General features: G+C 33.3%; 1 protein-coding gene across 1 annotated transcript; it reads left to right on the forward strand.

Moving 5' to 3' along the window:
• The first annotated feature begins 15192 nt into the window (after nucleotides 1-15192).
• On the forward strand, nucleotides 15193-19275 carry LOC143530998 (sodium/calcium exchanger NCL2-like). Its single transcript, XM_077026401.1, has 9 exons — nucleotides 15193-15583; nucleotides 15675-15884; nucleotides 16335-16519; nucleotides 16592-16737; nucleotides 17272-17539; nucleotides 17647-17792; nucleotides 17880-18138; nucleotides 18633-18908; nucleotides 19039-19275. Exons 1-9 carry the CDS (start codon nucleotides 15193-15195, stop codon nucleotides 19273-19275), a joined length of 2118 nt encoding a protein of 705 aa, XP_076882516.1.
• Nucleotides 19276-19718: the final 443 nt, after the last annotated feature.

Genomic DNA, 19718 nt, shown 5'->3' on the forward strand with positions numbered 1-19718 from the left:
AAATTTTGTAAGAAGTTATCTTGTGTGATGCCATGTGGCATTGATAAACCTTTATTTGTTATATGGTATAGATATAGATTATTATTATAATTATTATTATTGTCAATATAAATTGATAATATAATAATATAATTTAGCTAAATGGATTTGAGAAAGAAAAGAAGTTTGGCCTTTGCACAATGTGACATCATAAGTTTGATTGAATTAATATTCAAATCGGTGTTGGGATTACTAATTTAATGTAAAGTCAATAGATGTTATTGAATATCAAGGAAGAATTGCTGGATCAATCATCTGGTCTAGGTATATTTCAAGACGTTTCTCTAACAACTACAGTAATACTCGTTTGCGTAGGGTTTGTTGATTGTCTTGGTCTAATAAAGCATACAATTGCCCTTAATTGAGTCATGCTGGTAAGGAACCTTTGGTTACCAATGCCGTGTGTTAGCGATTGTTGATGCCGACGACTAGGATTTGTTGGTAAATCATATTTCTCAATTAATAATTATCTATCACTTAATGACATGATTGGACTGAATGATTGCATGCTTGAACCTTGGGTTTGATTTTGTTCTTGTTAATAGCTAAAATCGTTTAAGTGTTACTTGTTTCAATCAAAACCTGCTAGTGTGATTAGCACTCACCCAACAAAACTTCATAACTATTTCTTCATAATTGTTTTATAAACAAGACTAAATAAACAAAAAAAACGTATGACATTAACCACAGGCTCCTCTGGATTCGATACATGACTTACTCTGTCTATAGGTAAAATCAGGTTTTTGCATGATCGGTACGATAGCGTAATCAAAATTCAATAATACGATTACAGAATGCATATTAATAAATACAATTAGATTACAAACCATATCTAACAACACGGTAAAGCGTATGATTTAAATAGGATTACACATTATAGATTATCAAACTAAGATTCGTGGATTAGCTGCCACGGCAGATGGTCCGGTGTATTATGGTTGCGACTTAATTGTAAGTGGTTGCTCTCTACAAATTATTCAACTATTCATGGGCGGGACACGAGAGTAGTAGTTAGGAATCGAGGATAAATAATGAAAATTTCAATTTCAATTTTTAGAACCGAATACTGAAAAGTCAAACATTGAATGGATCATGTTTTTTGAAAGAGATTTTACATATTTCCCCTTCTAAAGACCATTGATTACATAACCAAATAATGAATTGCATATTTCTCTTGTTTTGCATGAGTTCAAAAGCTAGCTGTTTTTGAAAAGATAAAAAGTGTGATTTTGACCACCAGAATCCTACAATCAAATAATGTTTTTATAATTTTGTGGTTATATATATAAGCATATGCAAGTAGTAGATTTACTTGAAAAACAATTCATTGAGAAGGTTATATCCTTCCATAGAAGATAAACGAGCAACAAGCTCTGTCGCTAGCTCTTAAGTTGTTTAAAAATAGCCCTTACATATCTAAGAGTCATAACATTACTATTCATAGCTCGAAGCAAGAAAACCAAAAATATTAAATGTAAATAGTATAAACTTGTTTTTTGTTCACTTTGTAATTGTGTTATTAAATAAGTTTGGATTAAATAAATTACAAGCTAGACTAAAGATGGTGAAGCAAAAAATAAATCATTCGGTAGTAATTTAATTAAGATGATTAAGCATTCACTTTTTAAGTGTTTCAGGGTGTTTTTATTACTAAATATAAGCGTTAGGGTGTTTTTATTACTAAATATAAGCGTTGATTAGAAAAGTAATATTCATCTTGTACTATAATAATATATAAAAAGGAAGTTGAAAGTTGGTGACTTCAATAGTACGATTGGTATATAGAGATTAATAAATATGATTAGATTAAAAACAAAATCTAGCAAAAGGTTACCTCTGATTTAAATACGATTACAAAATACAAATTATTGGAGTAAGATTCGTGAGATGATCCGATGGATTAGGGTTGCGACTTGCAAGCGGCTGCACTCTACAAATTGTTCGATTATTTGTAGGAACATGGGCCGGAGAAAGGATCACTAGTAGGATATTAGGGATAAATAATGAAAAGTTAAATTTCAATTTTCAGAACTGAAAACCGAAAGGTTACATTGGATGCATAAAATTTTTAAAAATGTGATGTTGAATATATTAATTTAAAAGAGAATTATGCCTGATTATTTTGGGATATAATCGAGTAACTGAGTTGATTTATGGATTAATCGGACATACGAAAGATCCCATACACATCCCAAACCCACGAAAAATTTCAAAAGCAATCCCAAACTCACTTAAAAATTCAAAAGTAATACCAAACACGTCTGATACCCTCATGTTTCAAGGTTTCATTGCTATCCCTACATACCGGCGGATTTGAGATATTTGGTGATGGTTAATAGAAAGAGAAAGAAAAGAGGTTGAAGATGAGAAGCCATGGTAGATAGAGAATCTAAGAATACGGAAAGTTAGGGGTTTATTTTATTTGTCTTTACAAGGTTTTTTAGTAAAAGTTGTAAAAAGAACTAGATTACCCTCATGATCAACGCACACGATTGGAGTTAGCTGACAACACTAACATCTGTTAGAGGAAATGTCATAAATTGTTACAACCAACAATAAAATGATGATTTATGTTATTCCTTAGTTTAAGGACGAACAGTGAAAATTTCCATGTACCTGAATAACAAAATTAGTAATTTATTTCATAATTCAAGTGGTCTTCTTCTTTATCTTAACTCGAACTGATATTAAACTTGTTGGAATATTGTGCCCAAATATTGATAATCAACACTACTAATAAGGTATGATTAAAGAGCTACTCCTTAGACGACGAATAAAATAGAATATAAAGTAGTTAAATATGATGATACGAAGAATGGTGAAATTTGGGAACGGATTATTAGTTGAATATTTTGTCTAAGTTGAGAGACTTGTTTATAATTAAACAAACTAATAGGTTATTAATTAAAGAGTTCATTAATATTATTATTTAAATGCATGTTGATAAATAGTTAAATTAATAAATAATTACAGGGGTAATTATGGAACTAAATTAAAAAAGGAATATTCCTCAGCATCTTGGAAGATGCTTTTTGATTGAAACCCTAATTGTGGAATTATAAATAGGGATTAGATTTTTGTTTAAAGGTTAATAAAAAATTTCTATCTCTTATCCCCCCCCTCCCCCTCCCCCTATCACTCAAACCTTTGCCGCCCCCACCACCTTGTGCCGCCGCCGTCGATCGACCTCCACCTCCAAGACGCCACACTCGTTCTGCCAGTTGCCACCGTTACTGCCCATCATCGCCGTTTTTGGCCGTCATTCTGAATCAATTGATACCGATAATTACGGGTATTTTGTGAGGTTAAATTGAGGGGTTCCATTTCTGGTGTTCGTGTGTTGGATCTACCGACCAATTCATTGAACCAAGGTGTTGCAATTTGGTTAGCCGTGTTTCTACGAAGAGGTATGGTTTTGTTAAACACTTTATTGTTGTGTTTTTTCTATTTGGTTTCACATTTGGACTCCTGGTAGGCAATCCGAAGTAATTAGTTTTGGATTGGTTCGTACACATGTTTTCAATTTTTTATAATAATTTTAAAACAATTTTAAAACCCGTGTACGAAACCCCAACAAAACTAACTTAAGAAGCTGACCGGCGCTATCCTCCGCCACCATCCATTGAAAATTTTTATAATGCCATATTGCTAAAAAAACTCAGATCGGGTCAACTGACTCCTAGGATCCTCCTTTATATATAAACAAAGCTTGAGACCGAAAATTAAAATTCAATTCATCGAAAATTGAAATTAGTGATTAAAAAAAATGAATAGAGTTAATGCTAGGGACAGTGGCAAAACTTGGATGACAAAGGCACAAAACAGTGAGAGGAGGGTTATCATTTTCAGACGAAAACGAGGACCCGCACCGTACCATATTAGGGACAGGTGAAATTAAAATATAAAACCACAAATCATGACAAGACAAAAAATTAATTTGATATTGAACAACCTAATAAAGTTAAGAAGAACGAAATTAATGGAAATTAATTCTATTGCTTTGTAAACATTTAAAAACAAATGAGGGTAAAAACTAAAAATATATATATAAGAAAAAGAAATATATTGAATTAATATTTTTCTAACTTTATTATCTATAAATATAAAAGTAATTAATAAGTTATTGGAGGAAAAAGTTAAATTACTCTCTACCATAAATACCGATTTAATTCTGTTCTTGAAGCTTTAAACAAAAATGGTAAATCACTTACAACATTTAGGAGATTATAATAATGTTACAAAATACATTGAATTTTACATCTTTTGTTGTATTTGTTATAATAAACATGTTTATAACTACTGAGTATAAATTAAAATCATCATCAACCAAAATGTCACACACAGTTTCAATTCCTTCTCGTTCTGTAGTGGTCTGACATTTCCTTCTTGTTGCTATTAATTGTTTAATCACTAGCATTGCAGAAAAATGACCAACAACTTTGAGAACGAATCATTCATTCCTACCGGCTTGGAGATGGTTTTATATGATGATCAGGTTTTATATGGTTTTATATATACATGCTTATATATATCTATAAAGAGTAACTATTTCTTGTTGAACTAATCTTTAAATTAAAACATCTGATCATAAAAGTCTAAATATACCAGTCTTTCGATTTTGAACGCACATAAAAATGATTTATCAAATCTCCTGATCTTTGAATTACGATGTGGTGATATAAGAAGTGATTTCATATGTTCTTTTTGTACTTATATTTTCCACTTAAAATTTTTTTTATGGTCTATATTAGTACTTTCCTCTCAAAATTCTTTGTGGTGACTTTTTAATATACGTCTTCTTTGTGTCAAACTAAACTAAAAAATGGTTGGTTATATTTTTGTGATATTTTTATGTCTATGCTGATCTTAATTCTGTATACTTTCCCAATTCTAAATTTGGGACATGCGAAATGCTTGCTACAGTACTGTCTATATCTTCAGTTATCATGCTTCTTTCTTCTAGTTCTTACTATTATGGCTATGCTTCTTACTGTTTATATTTTTTCCCTATATTCTAAACATATATGTTTTTACAAATACAGGAAACCAAAAATTGGAGAGGACGGGCAAATAATGCTATTGAAGCAAAGCCAATATCATGGTGGAGACCAGAAGACGAGTTTGGTGCAGTTGAGGTAATATATCCTTAATATATCCTTAAATACTATGAGCTGCTGCATCATTGTTAATAACAAATATGTTAATAGTGACTCTCCTCAATATAGAAAACGCGCAAAAGTAATAATAGTTCAAGTTGATAGATTTCAACTACAGATCATGGATGGAGTACTTAGTGTTCAAGGTTTATTATAGGATATAACTAAGTTAACAATGAACGTGACATGACTTTATCTGATGACCTTAATTAGTTAAAGCAATTCTTAGTTAGTACATATAGTGCACGAAACCTTTAGACTTGAGTAAAAATGTAATCAATCTGATATATATATATACATACATACATATATATATGCATTGCTATTTCCAAACTAAAAACCACAGGCAGGGCGATGGATCAAAGGGAAAGAGAAAAAGATGCACCGAGGCTGAAGTGGAGGTGGAAACTGCAGAAAAGGAGTTCACCCTTCTGGAACTATACAGATACTCCAACAACATCAATGAGGTAAATTTGATTTATTTGTTTGCTAGATAAAGATGGATTATCTGAGAAACCCTCTTCTTCAACCTAGCTATAGAGACACAAAATTTGCAATTTATATTATTTTCGTTTGCATGCAGCTAATGTACGTTCATGTTACCATTTCTAAAAATCTATTTGTTCAACAGATAATTTCTGGCAGAGAGGAAGATGGGGTTACTCTAGATCCTGAAGAATTACTGAAAAATTTAAAAGGGTGGATAGTAGAAAGCCGAAAACGTCAACTGGAGAATGGAAAAGATAGAGTTGACAAGGTAAACTGCATTACTCATCTTTTGAACCGTACCTTTTCTTTTCTTTTCATATTTTTCCATTATGAGATAAGATGGTAACCAAATACAAAAACACTATGTAGACTTTCAAACATCCGAAGTCCAAGAAGTTGAGGTCCACAGTTGAAGTGCGGAAGTTTGTGGAGGCGATTTCGAGTATAAGAATATAGCTTCTTTAAACGAAATAAAAAAGACGGTGAAATCTCCAGTCCAGGCACAACCGCGGTAGAGTAGGTTTCCCATTATGAGAAAGATCAAAAAGTGACGGCTGAAAATTGAGGAACATTTATTAGTGCTCGGAGGAACGTTACCACCGTTCAATTTCCTAATACGCGCTGCGCGCAAATCCTAAATGGTTGTAGTTTCCTTGTTAGTGAACTTGAATGATGGCTATAAGTTTATGTACATACAAATTTATGTTTAGATTTTGATGTTTGAAATATATGTTTTTTGACTTTTAAATTATCAAAACTAAGGGTAAGTTTGAAAACAACTTATTAGCTTATTGGTTTTTTCGAAAAACAATAAGTTAAAAAGTGTTAGGCAATCACAAATCTTTTTATTTTAACCTTTTTAAAGGGTTAAAAACTTATTTTCTAAAAGCAACAAATTGCGCTTTTCAAAATAGCTTTTTGAAAAAAACGAATAAGTCAACAAACTATTTTGATCCTTGATCCCTCACTTTTATATATAGATGCCTATGATCACAAAATATAAAAAAGTTATACTTATCAAGAAAACAATTGAATAAAATGAAAAAAAAAATCAAACTTACATGCTAAACCAAGTCAAAATTGCGATCTCAGGCAATTGGTTGAGACATAACTCTAGTAAACTAGACAGGTCAATAGATTTCATCCAGAGGATACATCCCTTTGGGAAAATCAAATGTAATCTAATCCCTCTTTTTAAAGTAAAAGCGCCAAATCATTCGCAACTTTCCTGACCACCAAATTGATTTTCAATTTTACCCAATGCAGATTGTATTAGTAATTCTTCTTTATTGGGCTGGCGCGGTTTAACATGGATAGACACAGGCGCACTTGAGATAGGAGCATCCACGGCCTAAGCAACAGCATCTGCTATGGTTGAGGCAGCAGATTGATCCCCATGCACGGACCAGTAGGATCCGGTGGCAGTGTAAACTACATGCATCAACAAATAGTTTATTTAGTGTATTGTATATATATGTATGTGAAGGTACAGTCAACAAATAAAACTGGTTAATTACCAAATCATTGCTTATCTGTTTATAAAGGTCATATGCTTGATCAACTGCCCCCCCCCCCCCCCCCCCCACCCCCATCGTATTCAAAATCAAGCTATTGATAAAACGTAACTTTTTTATATCAACTAATTATTATCTATAATTATAAAAAATTATATATTTCTTAAACACTACCATTGGCCTGATCATATTATGGTCTATGGTTCCCTTTATCAATCTTTTTCGTCTCTGAGACTAGCTCTGATAGATTTTTCTGTTAATTTTAACTACACTAATCAAGATATTATTAAGTAAAAAAATTACTAAATGAATATAATATGTTAAACTATGGCCCTTGCTTGAATATTAAAAAGAAAACAAAAAATATCACCCCCTCATTTTGACATCAGGAATTTAGGATTTCTTGATCACTCTCGATAGGGTCAGATGAGTTAAAAGAAATATAACTAAGGATATGTTTGGTTGGAGGTAATGGAATGAAGAAGGAATGAAATGGGAGAAGGAATGGAATGGACTATGGAATGAAATGGATCATTACATTTCTTTGTCATGAATGGTTAACATATGGGAATAAATGAATTGTTACTTTATTTTGTTTGGTATCCAAAACAAATTGTAGGAATGAAATAGAAATAATAAAAACACTTCTATCTAAAAAAAAATACCTACAATGACGATGGAGGTAACTCCGGCAACGAAAATGGTGGTGGTGGTCAGGCAGTAGGGGTGGCGATGGTAGAATTGATAGTGATGGCAATGGTAGTATGGTATGGTGGTGGTGGTGGCCAGGCAACGACATTGGTGGTGGCGGTGATGGCAGCGGCGGTGACAATGGTTGCGATGGTTACGACGACGGTGTTGGCAGCGGTGGTGACGGTGGTAACGTTGGTGGTAAGGTGGTGGTGGCGGTGGCAGCGGCGGAGGTAGTGGTGGTGCCGATGGTAGTTTTGGTGGTTGTTGTTGAGAAAGTAGCGTGAATGAGGAATGGAATGAAAAAAAAAGGGGGGGTGGGAAGGAATGATTTTGATGGAATGAGATTCCATGTGTAATGGATGATTCCATTCCCTTGAGCAACTAAACACCATTTTTTTCATTCTCACGTAATAAATCATTCTATTCCCCTTGCCATTCCTGCATACCAAGCGCTACCTAAAAGAGTTAAAAGAAATATAACTATTGATCATGACGAAAATGGAAATTAATTTTATTGCTTTGTGTTGTTCTAACATAAAAAAAAACAAACGAGAGTAAAAAAATAAATAAATTGTAAAAAGGCATATATGCCCCCGATACATTTGTCCCAGATTTCCATTCACGGGTAACTGCCATCTGGTTTTGGTGGTTCCTGGTCCTTCTTCTTTGATCAAACATGATATTTTGCTGATGAGAATATAAGTTATTTTCCATCTATATTGCTGTACTTTGAATTAAGTTCTTTCTAATTCTATCATCTATAAAATTCAAATATATTGATTACATTGTTGGAGGGAAAAGTTAAATCTTATTTCTACCATACACACTGCATTTATTTTTGTTCCTAAAGTTTTGTAACGAAAAAGGTAACACCATTAAGAAATAATATAATGTTACAAACACATTGAATTTTACATGTTATGTTGTATTAGTACTAATAAATGTGTTCATAGCTAATGAGTATAAATTGAAAGCATCATCAACCAAAATGTCACACTTAATTTCCCTCTCTATAGTGGTCTGCCCTTATCTTCTTCTTGTTATTGTTAAATCACTAGCATTCAGAAAAATGACCAACAACCTTGAGAACAAATCATCCGTTCCTACAGGCATGGAGATTGTTTTACATTATGATCAGGTATAAAGAGTAATTATTTTTTGTTGATTATGTTTCATATCCATGTCTTTGAGAAAGTGAAAACTTTTGATAAAAGGCTAAAAATCAATTTAAGAAATATGCACCAAGAAATTTTAAGGAAGATAATATGCTTTTACGACGTGGTGATATAAGAAGTGTCATTAGTTTTTTCTGTAATTATACTTTCCTCTCAAAATTCTTCGTGGTGACTTTTGTATATACATCATCTTTCTGTCAAAAGAAACTAAAGAAAATGGTGGTCCATTTGTTAAGGCTTCCATTTTAATGATATTTTTATGTTTGAAAAACCATATTATATATATATATATATATGTATGTATGTATGTATGCATATCTTTTATGTTTATTTTATTATAACAAAATAACAGCAAGCATAGTAGTTGGTATCCGTTTAAGGGTTCCATGTATTGGGAACTCTCTAAGTTGATCTTCCAATCTATGCTGATCTTATTCTATATTCTTTTCGATTATAAATTTAATTGGGTCAGCGCCAAATGCTTGTTCTTACTATATTACGGTTATGATCTATTTTATCCCGATTCTAAAATATGAATGTTCCTCAGCAATTAATTAACTCTGATGTTGTTGCAAGTACAGGAAATGAAAAACTTGAGGGAATGCACAAACAATGTTACTGCGGCAGAGCCAATATCATGGAGGAGACCAGAAGACGTGTTTGGTGAAGCTGAGGTAATATATCCTTACATACTACGAGTTACTGCATCATTGTAATTAATAACCAATGTGTTACTAGTCGCTCGATCTCCTCAAGATAGAAAGCATATTCAAGTAATAATAGTTCTAGTTGACAGATTTCAACTACAGATCTTGGATTTAATTACATGACAACATGATTGGATAGAGTAAATAGTGTTCCAGGTGTATTATATCTTTGAGGATATTACTCAAGCTAACAATGACCAAGACATAACTGTGTTTAATGACCTTAAATATTTAGCGCACATACTACATGCATATTATCCGGTTGTTCCATGGAATTTGAGAATTTGGGCATTTACATGTTTATGTAGCGTTGGCTGTTGAGTGAAAATGTAATCGATATGTTATAGATCTGCAATGATATTTCTTAACCCAAAACCACATGCAGGGAGATGGATCAACCGGAAAAAGAAAACGATCCAAGTCTGAATTAGAGGTAGAAACAGAAAAGGAGTTCAGCCTTTCGGAAATATACAAATATTCTAACAACATCGATGAGGTAAATTTAATGTATTTTGTTTGCATATAAAGATGGATTATCCGAGAAACCGTCTTCTTCAACGTAGCTATCCAGACATCAAATTTGCGATTTATATTTTCTCAAAACTAGTATGCAGCTTATGTACGTTAATGCTACCATTTCTAAAACTATATTTGTTTGACAGATAATTTCACAAAGAGAAAAAGATGGAATCACTCTAGATTCCGGAGAACTACTAAAAAATTTGAAAGGGTGGACAGTTAAAAAGCGAACATATCCACAGAAAAATTGGAGAAACAGAGTTGACAAGGTAAACTACACTACTCGTCTTTGAAGTGTAACTTTCTGTTTATACTTTTCCATTATGAGATAAGATGGTAACCAAACACTAAAACCCTACGTAGACTTACGGGCATCCAAAGTCCAAAAGGTTTCTGAGGTCCACCGTTGAAATAATGAAGTTCATCGAGGAGATCTCGTGTAGAAAAGCTTCAAAGAGCGGTGAAAGTGAGAGGGTCTCACCACGGGTTAGTGTGAAAGTATTCAAATTAATCTGCATAATTATCCAATAATTAAGCATGAAATCTTGAATATTTGAATTTCAATATTCAGGATGTGTCGGATGCAACCACGAAGATGTATTTAGAAATTTCCCGAAGGTTAGAAGAGACATTTGGTAATGCTGCTCATCAAGCTTTGAACAACAACTCAAATAAAAGATCATCATCATCTTCTTGGAGCGAAAAGCGTCATGCGGTACCGCTTTCAAATCACATGATACAGTGGATTATAGCCCACACTTGCATAGGCCTTCTCATTACCCGGTTTCTTCATTTTTCTCCTCCTCGCATGGGGATCCACTTTCAAGCCACGTGATGCATGTACCACAATCAGAGAAAATTAGTGATGTGGCCGAACAAGTTATCACTGATAATGGACACGGGTGTGTAGGGACCTTTGGTGTAGGACAACCTGCTTGTTATAATTTTTGTGCTAGCTCATATTCGAAAAATAAAGCATCTCTAAACGAAATAAATAAGATGGTTCAATCTCGACTCGAGATGCATATAGAGGCTAAAGTAGCAGCGCAGGTAGCAGAGCATGTTTCTCACTATGAGAAAGCTCAAAAAGAGATGGCCGAAAAAATAGAGAGCATGGAGCGATTATTGTTGCTTAGAGGAAAGTCACCGCCGTTTCAATTTCCTAATACCCGTAATCTTGAACGGTTGTAGTTTCCATGTTAGCAAAGTTGAACGTTGGTTATGAATTTATATATATGCATGCATGTATTTTTCGCTTTCTGATGTTTGAAATATAAGTTTTTGACTTATAAATTATCAAACCTAAGCCAACATGGAAAATAATATTTGGTACGTACAAATATATCAACTATTGAAATCCGAATTTTGGGATTTTATAGACCGAATTACAGGTATTTTATAAACAGAAATACAGGAACCGTCTTTTATGTTTACGCTTAATTTCACTCATTGTCTTTTAACTTCAAAATTAATCGATTTTATTCTTTACGTTACAAATCCAGCATCGTTTGTTTTTTAGCCCTAACCCAATTAGAAAGTCACACATCTTTTTGTCCATTTATTTAACAAACAATTTAATTACTAAAATTAAAAGATTATATATATTAAAAAAAACGTATATATTTTCTGATCTCTCAGTCAAAACACTCTCTTTATCTCTTTCTTTAATCATACCACCAGACCACGGTCTTCATCAATTTTGCTCCCATAGCTTGAAGTTATAAACCAAACCCTAGATTTCCTTTTCTCCCTTATCATCTGTGCTAGGATTTCTCACCGGAGGCCGCCTGATGACGGTGGCAGCAGGCGGTAGTGCTTGGATGGTGGCGGGCCCAAACGGTGGTTCTCGCGAGGAAGATAACGCCGGCCCAAAGAATCATTCTCGAGAAACTGTTACACTCAAGCTTTGGGCTTCAAATCCAGGAAACTGGTTACTTTAATCGAACACATTCACCATAAAGTGAATCTAGATCTGATCTGATCTTATTTTGTTTGAATCCGATGAATCTTGAATTGTTTAATAGAAGCCAAAGCCGAAGCCGATGGAAAATAAAGGGTCCGATTTGTTCTTGAGTGATGGAGTCAAAGGTATTGATTTTGAAGCCACTGAACTTCAAGGTGTGGTGATGGTGGGTATGCTGCTGCAGATGAGAGAGAGAGAGAGAGAGAGAGAGAGAGAGAGAGATTTAATATATACACATAATCTTTTAATTTTAATAATTAAAATATTTTTAACTTATTGTGAATATGTCCTCGTGTACAAGACACATTACCTGACTTGATGAAAAAAACTAACTGGGTTAGGGTCAACGGACAAACACTATTGAATTTGTAAACGTAAAAAATAAAACCAATCAATTTTGAAGATAAAGGACAATGAGTGAAAGTGTGTGTAAATATAAAGAATAATTTTTGTACTTCTGTCTATTTTAAATACTAAAATAATGTTAATACAGATAAAATATAAATTGAAACTAAATTTGATGATGAATGGCATATTTTAGTAATTTATAACAAAAATACTAGAAAAAAATTGATTAATATCTACTCTTAAACGTTGTTTGGTAGTTAATAGAGGTGTTCATAAAATCGGATAACAGGCTATTCGGTTTATTTAAATCGGGCATTCGGATTTGAAAATTTTAGGACCATATCCGAAATTCGATCACATCCTAATTAGAGATGTTCCTATCCGATCTTAATCTATCCGAATTGAATTCAAATCGGATTCAAATAAATCTGAATATTCCGATTTCAACCGAATAATCCGATGAACCGAGTAACAACTTTCCCTAACTTTAGTTCATGTTTAGTTTTTCCTAATTTTTGGTTCATAACATGCTATTGGTTTAGAATCACAATAAATGTCCAGACCCAAAAAAAAATGACAACACAAAATCAATGTTCTAAAAAAAACTAAATATGCATGTTAGATGCCTATTCGGGTTAAACAAATATCCGAATAATCCTAAGTTTTAAATTTTTCGCATCCGAATCCGATCTGAATATCTGAATAGGAATTCGGATATGTTTTTCGGTTTTAGTTCGGATTTCGGTATTTTTGGATTTCTTGAATATGATAGGGGTGAGATTAGCACCGTATTGCCAGCAGTATCGGAAAAACTGAAACCGATAAAGTACTGGTTGGTGTAAAAATATCAAACCGACTCATATCGAATCTGAAATCCACTAAAATGAATATATGTCCCAACACCGATGTTGTCCGGTCACTATTGGTTCCGTACAACACCTGTACTTGGTAAACAAATATGATATCAAAAACATATATTTTATTATTAATACGTCTCGGCTTAAAATAAAATTTATATTAGAATGTTTGGTACCGAATAAATACCAAAACTGATACCATACCAGATTGGTACTAATAGTGCAAAGATATTGAAACCAACTCGTATAAAAACTAGTGACCATAAAAATGGATACATGCACCGGCACCAATGTTGTTAGTCGGTATTGGTTCGGTTTTATTTTCAATGACAAAAGACCGTTACTAGTTGTTTCGCTCACGATTTGACCTAAAATCAGCGAAACCGGACCCTGAACACCCATGATAAAAACACTTAATACTAAAAAGCGTGGATTTTGTAAGCATCCATGAAGAGACAATATGAAAAATTAGGGTGCCTATTCATCTGTTGTTATAGAACTGCTACGTACTGATTATTTTCTTGATTCGTGTAGATGAGCAAGTGTCATTGATCCATGAGGCGTTTCAGTGAAGAAATTATTTTATTGCTGATAATACCGTATAAGCATATACAACCAGTGGATTTACTTGCAAAACAAGCCACTGCAGTTTATAACAACTTGTCAGCAACTCAAGAATGATGACGTGTGTAGGTAGCTTGCAAGAAATTATATCTTGAAAGAAGTACTAATCTCTAACCTCTTCATCTTCACAAATGACAATCATACCATTTGACTTTAGGTTACAAGAATAAAATAACATCTTATAATGATGATGATAATTCTAGCAACATGTTTTATTTTATTGTAAAATGTAAATTAATTAGTTTTATTCCCAGCTTATGTGTTGTGTACTGGTTGCCATAAAGGTTGGGGAGAATTGTTTCCATCTTTGCCAGGTAATATGTTGTTCCTTAATATCTTTCTCATATTGCTTCTGATGTTAAACACAAGTCACAAAAGTATAATTTGAACTAGAAAGCAACTATGATATAACCAATAAGTCACAAAGTTACAAAATATTCCTTTGTGAAGAAGGGTTCTATCTTAAGTAAATAGAATACGTGTCAACTTCAAAATTTTAAAATAACTTAATAACGTTACCTAACAAACAATCATGTGCAATATTATCCCATGCATAGCAAGCTATTAGTAGGTTTTGGGGAGGGTAGAAAACTATAGTGGTAACAGATAAGAAAAACGAATCTTGAAAATGCTGAAAACTTTATTGGGTGGTTTTAAATGAGCGCGGTTCACATGTAAGACCCGAACCAATGATCAACTAAACTATTTATATCTCAATCACCTTCCTAATTTCTTAAACTTAATTTTCTTGTGAATTAAAGAAATAGATCATAGAACCTTATCTATCTAACAAGTGGAATTAAATTAAAAGATTAATTAATCTTGCATGGCTATGATGATCAGTTGCTGATTCAGAAATCATGGAATACTCAATAGTTATCTTATAACTGAATCAAACAGAAATGAACCTTGAAGTTGTTATTTAAAGCTTCAACACAACAAAATCTGGTAAATTACACCGTGTTGACCTTGAAATAACCTGTAGTACAAGTTTCCCTCAAATCTATTAAGATTTTCTTTGAAGTTTAATCCACCAATTACTGTCTCTATATAATCCAATGTTTAATGGCACAATGTTAAAGATACCAACATCATTTAACTCTTTAAGATGGTAAATTTTGCAAAAATCACATATTTTTCATTTCTTCTTCTTGTGTTATCCGCAAAGGTTACAGCCAGGTTATTACATAACAGTAATTCCAAGTTAATTTCAGATGGCACCAATGAGCCAATTCCAGAAAACCGACCATCATTCTTGCGTCTCAATGAAATTGATTATCCTAAACAGCATTGTGAGCAAATGTATGGTTTTCTGCCATGTTCAGAAACTCTTTCAGGCCATCTTTTCCTTATTCTTATTTATGAATACTTGTTGTATCACGGTGAATCATATGTTGCTTCTGGCGGTAAACGAATATTCAAGATTCTTGGTCCTGGGATATTTGGTGCAAGTGCTTTTCATGTCCTTGGTTTCCTTCCCGAATCATTCATACTTCTCGGTATGTCTCATATATCTTTGTTTCTTCTTATATTAGTTAAAGAACCAATCTTTATAGGCAAATAATATGATGTTTTGTTGTTTATTTATAGTATCTGGACTTTCAAACAGTAAAGATGTAGCTCAAGAGTATGTTCTAACGGGAGTTGGGTTGCTAGCGGGTTCAACGATACTCCTCCTCACTTTAATATGGGGAACTTGTGTCATCATTGGCAGTCAAAAGTTTGATGCTGAATCAAGTTCTAGTTCTTCAATGAATCCTGTACGAAATCCATATGAAAAGATTTTGTCACTTTTAACCGGTTAGCTCCAATCTTCTTAACTTCCTAAATCAGTTTACTTTCTTTAAGATTTTGTCTGTCTTTGGATTCCAACAATCGATTGATTAAAGCGGTATCTAATAGAAAATTAACATATCTTTAGTATTTAGAGCCATACAATGAAATTTTAACAAAAGTCCTTAAAAAAAGTTATACCATAAATAATAAAATTCCTTAACTAAGAGAAGTGTGATTGTAGAAAACCTCTAACTATTCACATTAAATTACAAAATAAAATGAACTTAGAAAGATCTTAAATTTTGGGAGAGTTTAATTTGTAGGCCCGAATGATGGATTCATGCCCGAGTGTTGCCACAAATGTGGCTCATCGAGACTTTTCCGTTGCCTAACCACAGGCCCGTAGCTTCACTAAAATCAAAATTTGTTCTTTTTAGTATATCACTTTGTGTTTGTTTATTTGTTTGTTCACAGGTTCTGGTGTAACTACAGATCAAGAAACAAGTTGGGCAGCCAAAATTATGATTCTTTCGGTTTTCCCATTCACACTTCTCCTAGTTCCCGAACTATTTGGTGTAGATTCATCTCATCAAGGATACATCTTCATAATTGCTCTTCCTGTTTCAGTCATGCTCTTACTCACATACTTCACTTATCAGGTAATAATAACATGATAGATATATAAATTTCTTTCATGATTCTTAACAAGATTCATGAATATTCTAATGTAGGTGCTCGAGCCTTCGATCCAAAAAAGAAGATTGTCATACGTTAAACACGAGCATTTGGTTGTAGACATACTAAAACATCTGCAAGAACACACTGCAGAAAAATTACTCACTGAAGACGGTTCAGCAAACATATCCGCGATAAAAGGGTTTATTTCTTTTTCTTTCTCTTTTTTGTTTTCACCCTTCAATTTTTTTATAGAGTAAATTGCGGTTTTCGTCATTTAGGTTTATATCGATTTGCACGAATCGTCCTTGAACTACGGAAATCACGGAAATCATCCTTTATGTTAATATGTTGTCTTTCAATCATTTCCTTTGATGGGCGTTAGATGTTGGTATTAAGTTCAGTTGAGGGCAATTTGGTCATTTTTATCCTTTTAATGAAAATAATAAAGTTAAATGGAACTTAACTTTTTAATAGCAAGCATTCTCTATCCCTTGTCTTTTTAAGTTTTTCCAGTTTCGTTTAACTTTTTTTTTTTCATTAAAATGGTAAAATGACCAAATTGTCCTCACTGAAGTTAACACCAAAATCAATCGCTGTTCAAGGAAACGACAAAAAGTGTGACAACATATCTACATAAAGAATTATTTCGGTAATTTCAGTAGTTTAAAGACAAAACTATAATTTAGTCTTTTTTTTATATTTTGGTTTGATAAACATGAGTTTTATCATGCAGCTTCTTTACAAAGATTGATCAAGATGGCGACAGTTACATATCGTTTTCTGAACTCAAAGAGCTTCTCCAAGATATTAAGTTCAGGCAATTAACTTGGAACAAGGAGAAAACAATGGAAGAAATATTGAAAGAATTTGATAAAGATTCTGATTGTAAAGTCTCCATGGAAGAATTTGTCGAAAGATTCACAAAATGGCTCGATGAGACAAAGGGTGCGGTGGATAATCGACCATATCGGTCAATTAGCTCATGGAAGGACTTATATCAAGTATTAGTTTAAACACTTAGACTATCAACTTGCCATTTCAAACAAATATTATTTGGAATAAACTGTGTAAATTAATTATCCAATTATCCAAATATATCTATTTACAGATTGTCCAACCATGGGTTCAAACCAAAAAGAAAGAACAAGAAATGATGAAGATTCTTGTATCTGAAATTATTCGACACGTTCAAAGCCTTCCGTTAGGAAACTTCTACAGCGAAAACGGAACACCAAATGTATCCGTTATAAAAGGGTGAGAATTAATAAATTTTTTTCTTTTCTTTTTTTAGTTTTGGATCGGTGGATCTTGGTTGTGATGGTGAATTTGTGGAAATTTCAGGTTGTTTAAAAGGATTGATCTTGATAAAGATAATTGTTTGTCGCAATCTGAGTTGAAGAGATTGATCATGGAAGTTGGTTCTCAGAAGATACAATGGGATGTAGATGAAGCAACAGATCAAATAATGCAAGATCTTGACAAAAGTGGAGATCAGAGAGTTGATGAACAGGAATTCATAGATGGATTTAAAAATTGGCTCTACACATCTAATGGAGAAATCGGTCCCAGCTCACCTGGTTCTGAATCTGATTCATCCCTGGTAAGCTTAACTTTCTTAGCATAGATAGTGTTTAACAACCAAAACTTATTTTAAAGAAAGCCCTACGTAAAACGTTAGGTTCGTTGTGATGCGGAGCGAAAGCAAGAATAAAATATAACAATCTGAAGAAAAAATTGATTAAATTTCAATGCCTAGACTATTTCATCAGGCAAGCCATCTTTTATAGGATAAATAAATGTATAATTACTCATATAGATATATATACGCGATTTTTCATATAAAGGAAACAAATTAAAATTTTTGTAAAATTGTGGAAGAAACGGTGAGTCTGTAATCAGGCTCCAGATGATGGTATTCGGGTCTGACAACATGATCCGGCCCATTACTTATGGGGCCCATAACTCCAGACGTAGCCCAAGTTATGTTTTTCCAGCTGGGCCCTTTTCGCATGTCAAATATGAGTCTGCTACTCTTGAATCAGCTCTATATCAAGTTATTAACTAGTTTGACAAAAAAGTTCAAAACATATGCAGAAACCATGGGAAAGATGGACAGAAGATGGAGTAGATAGATCTAGTTGGGCCTGGACACAGGCCATAATGTTGCTGGTGCTTGGGATAGCCATGTTAGCACTTCTGGCTGAACCTCTGATACACAGTGTTCAGAATGTGTCTAGCACTGCAAGCATACCCTCATTTTTCATATCTTTTATTCTAGTTCCCTTGGCTACTAATGCTAGAGCCGCGATCTCAGCCATCCAAACCGCAAATCAAAGAAAAGAACGAACCACTTCCTTGACTTTCTCCGAGGTATGCCTCGTATCTTTGTAATATCATTTTTGCAACCATAGTTAATACATAACTTTCAAAAAATAAGTAAAGAAATGCATATGCGAGTCAACCCAACGTAACGAGTTCTTTGTTTATAATGTATATGCAGTTATACAACGGTGTGTTCATGAACAACGTTCTTGGATTTTCTGTTCTGTTAGCGGTTATATATTTTAGAGGTTTGACATGGGATTTCTCGGGTGAAGTGCTTGCCGTGTTGATCGTTTGTATCATCGTGGGTGTGACAACTAGCTTTAGATCGAAGTTACCCATTTGGACTTCGTTCATAGCATACTTGCTCTATCCGTTATCTTTGATATTCGTTTGCATTTTTAATAAGTTGTAAATTAGGAGGGGAAAGGGCATTCTTTCATTCTTTTGTTCTTTTTAACACACATATTAGGATATTATTGATATTGTACCATGTGTTGTATAGTATATCATTCATATGGTATCAAGTGGTGTAGAAAGTCATTTTTATGGTGTATCAGTCACATTTTATATAAATATTAGTAATGACAATGGCAGGGCTTGAAATGAGTTATTTTATTGTTGGTCTTGTATGTTAAACTAGAAAATGTTTCACAAGTGAGATCACAACACAAAAAAGAACACCCAAATCCATTCTATTGCTCCTTCTGTGTGAACTGCAAAGAAGCGAGCAGATTGCTTCGGCTACAAGCAGTTAAAGTGAGCAATGTTTGCTTCAACGAACGAAGCGACTCGGTTTATTTTTAAGGAAAATTGGAAATAAATAATCCCAACTTTTGTGTATTGGCCGATAATAAT

The sequence above is a fragment of the Bidens hawaiensis genome, unplaced genomic scaffold (assembly GCF_021521415.1).
Source record: "Bidens hawaiensis isolate Kalapana, Puna unplaced genomic scaffold, B.hawaiensis_p1.1 tig00009070_1, whole genome shotgun sequence".
Classification (NCBI taxonomy): Eukaryota; Viridiplantae; Streptophyta; class Magnoliopsida; order Asterales; family Asteraceae; genus Bidens; species Bidens hawaiensis.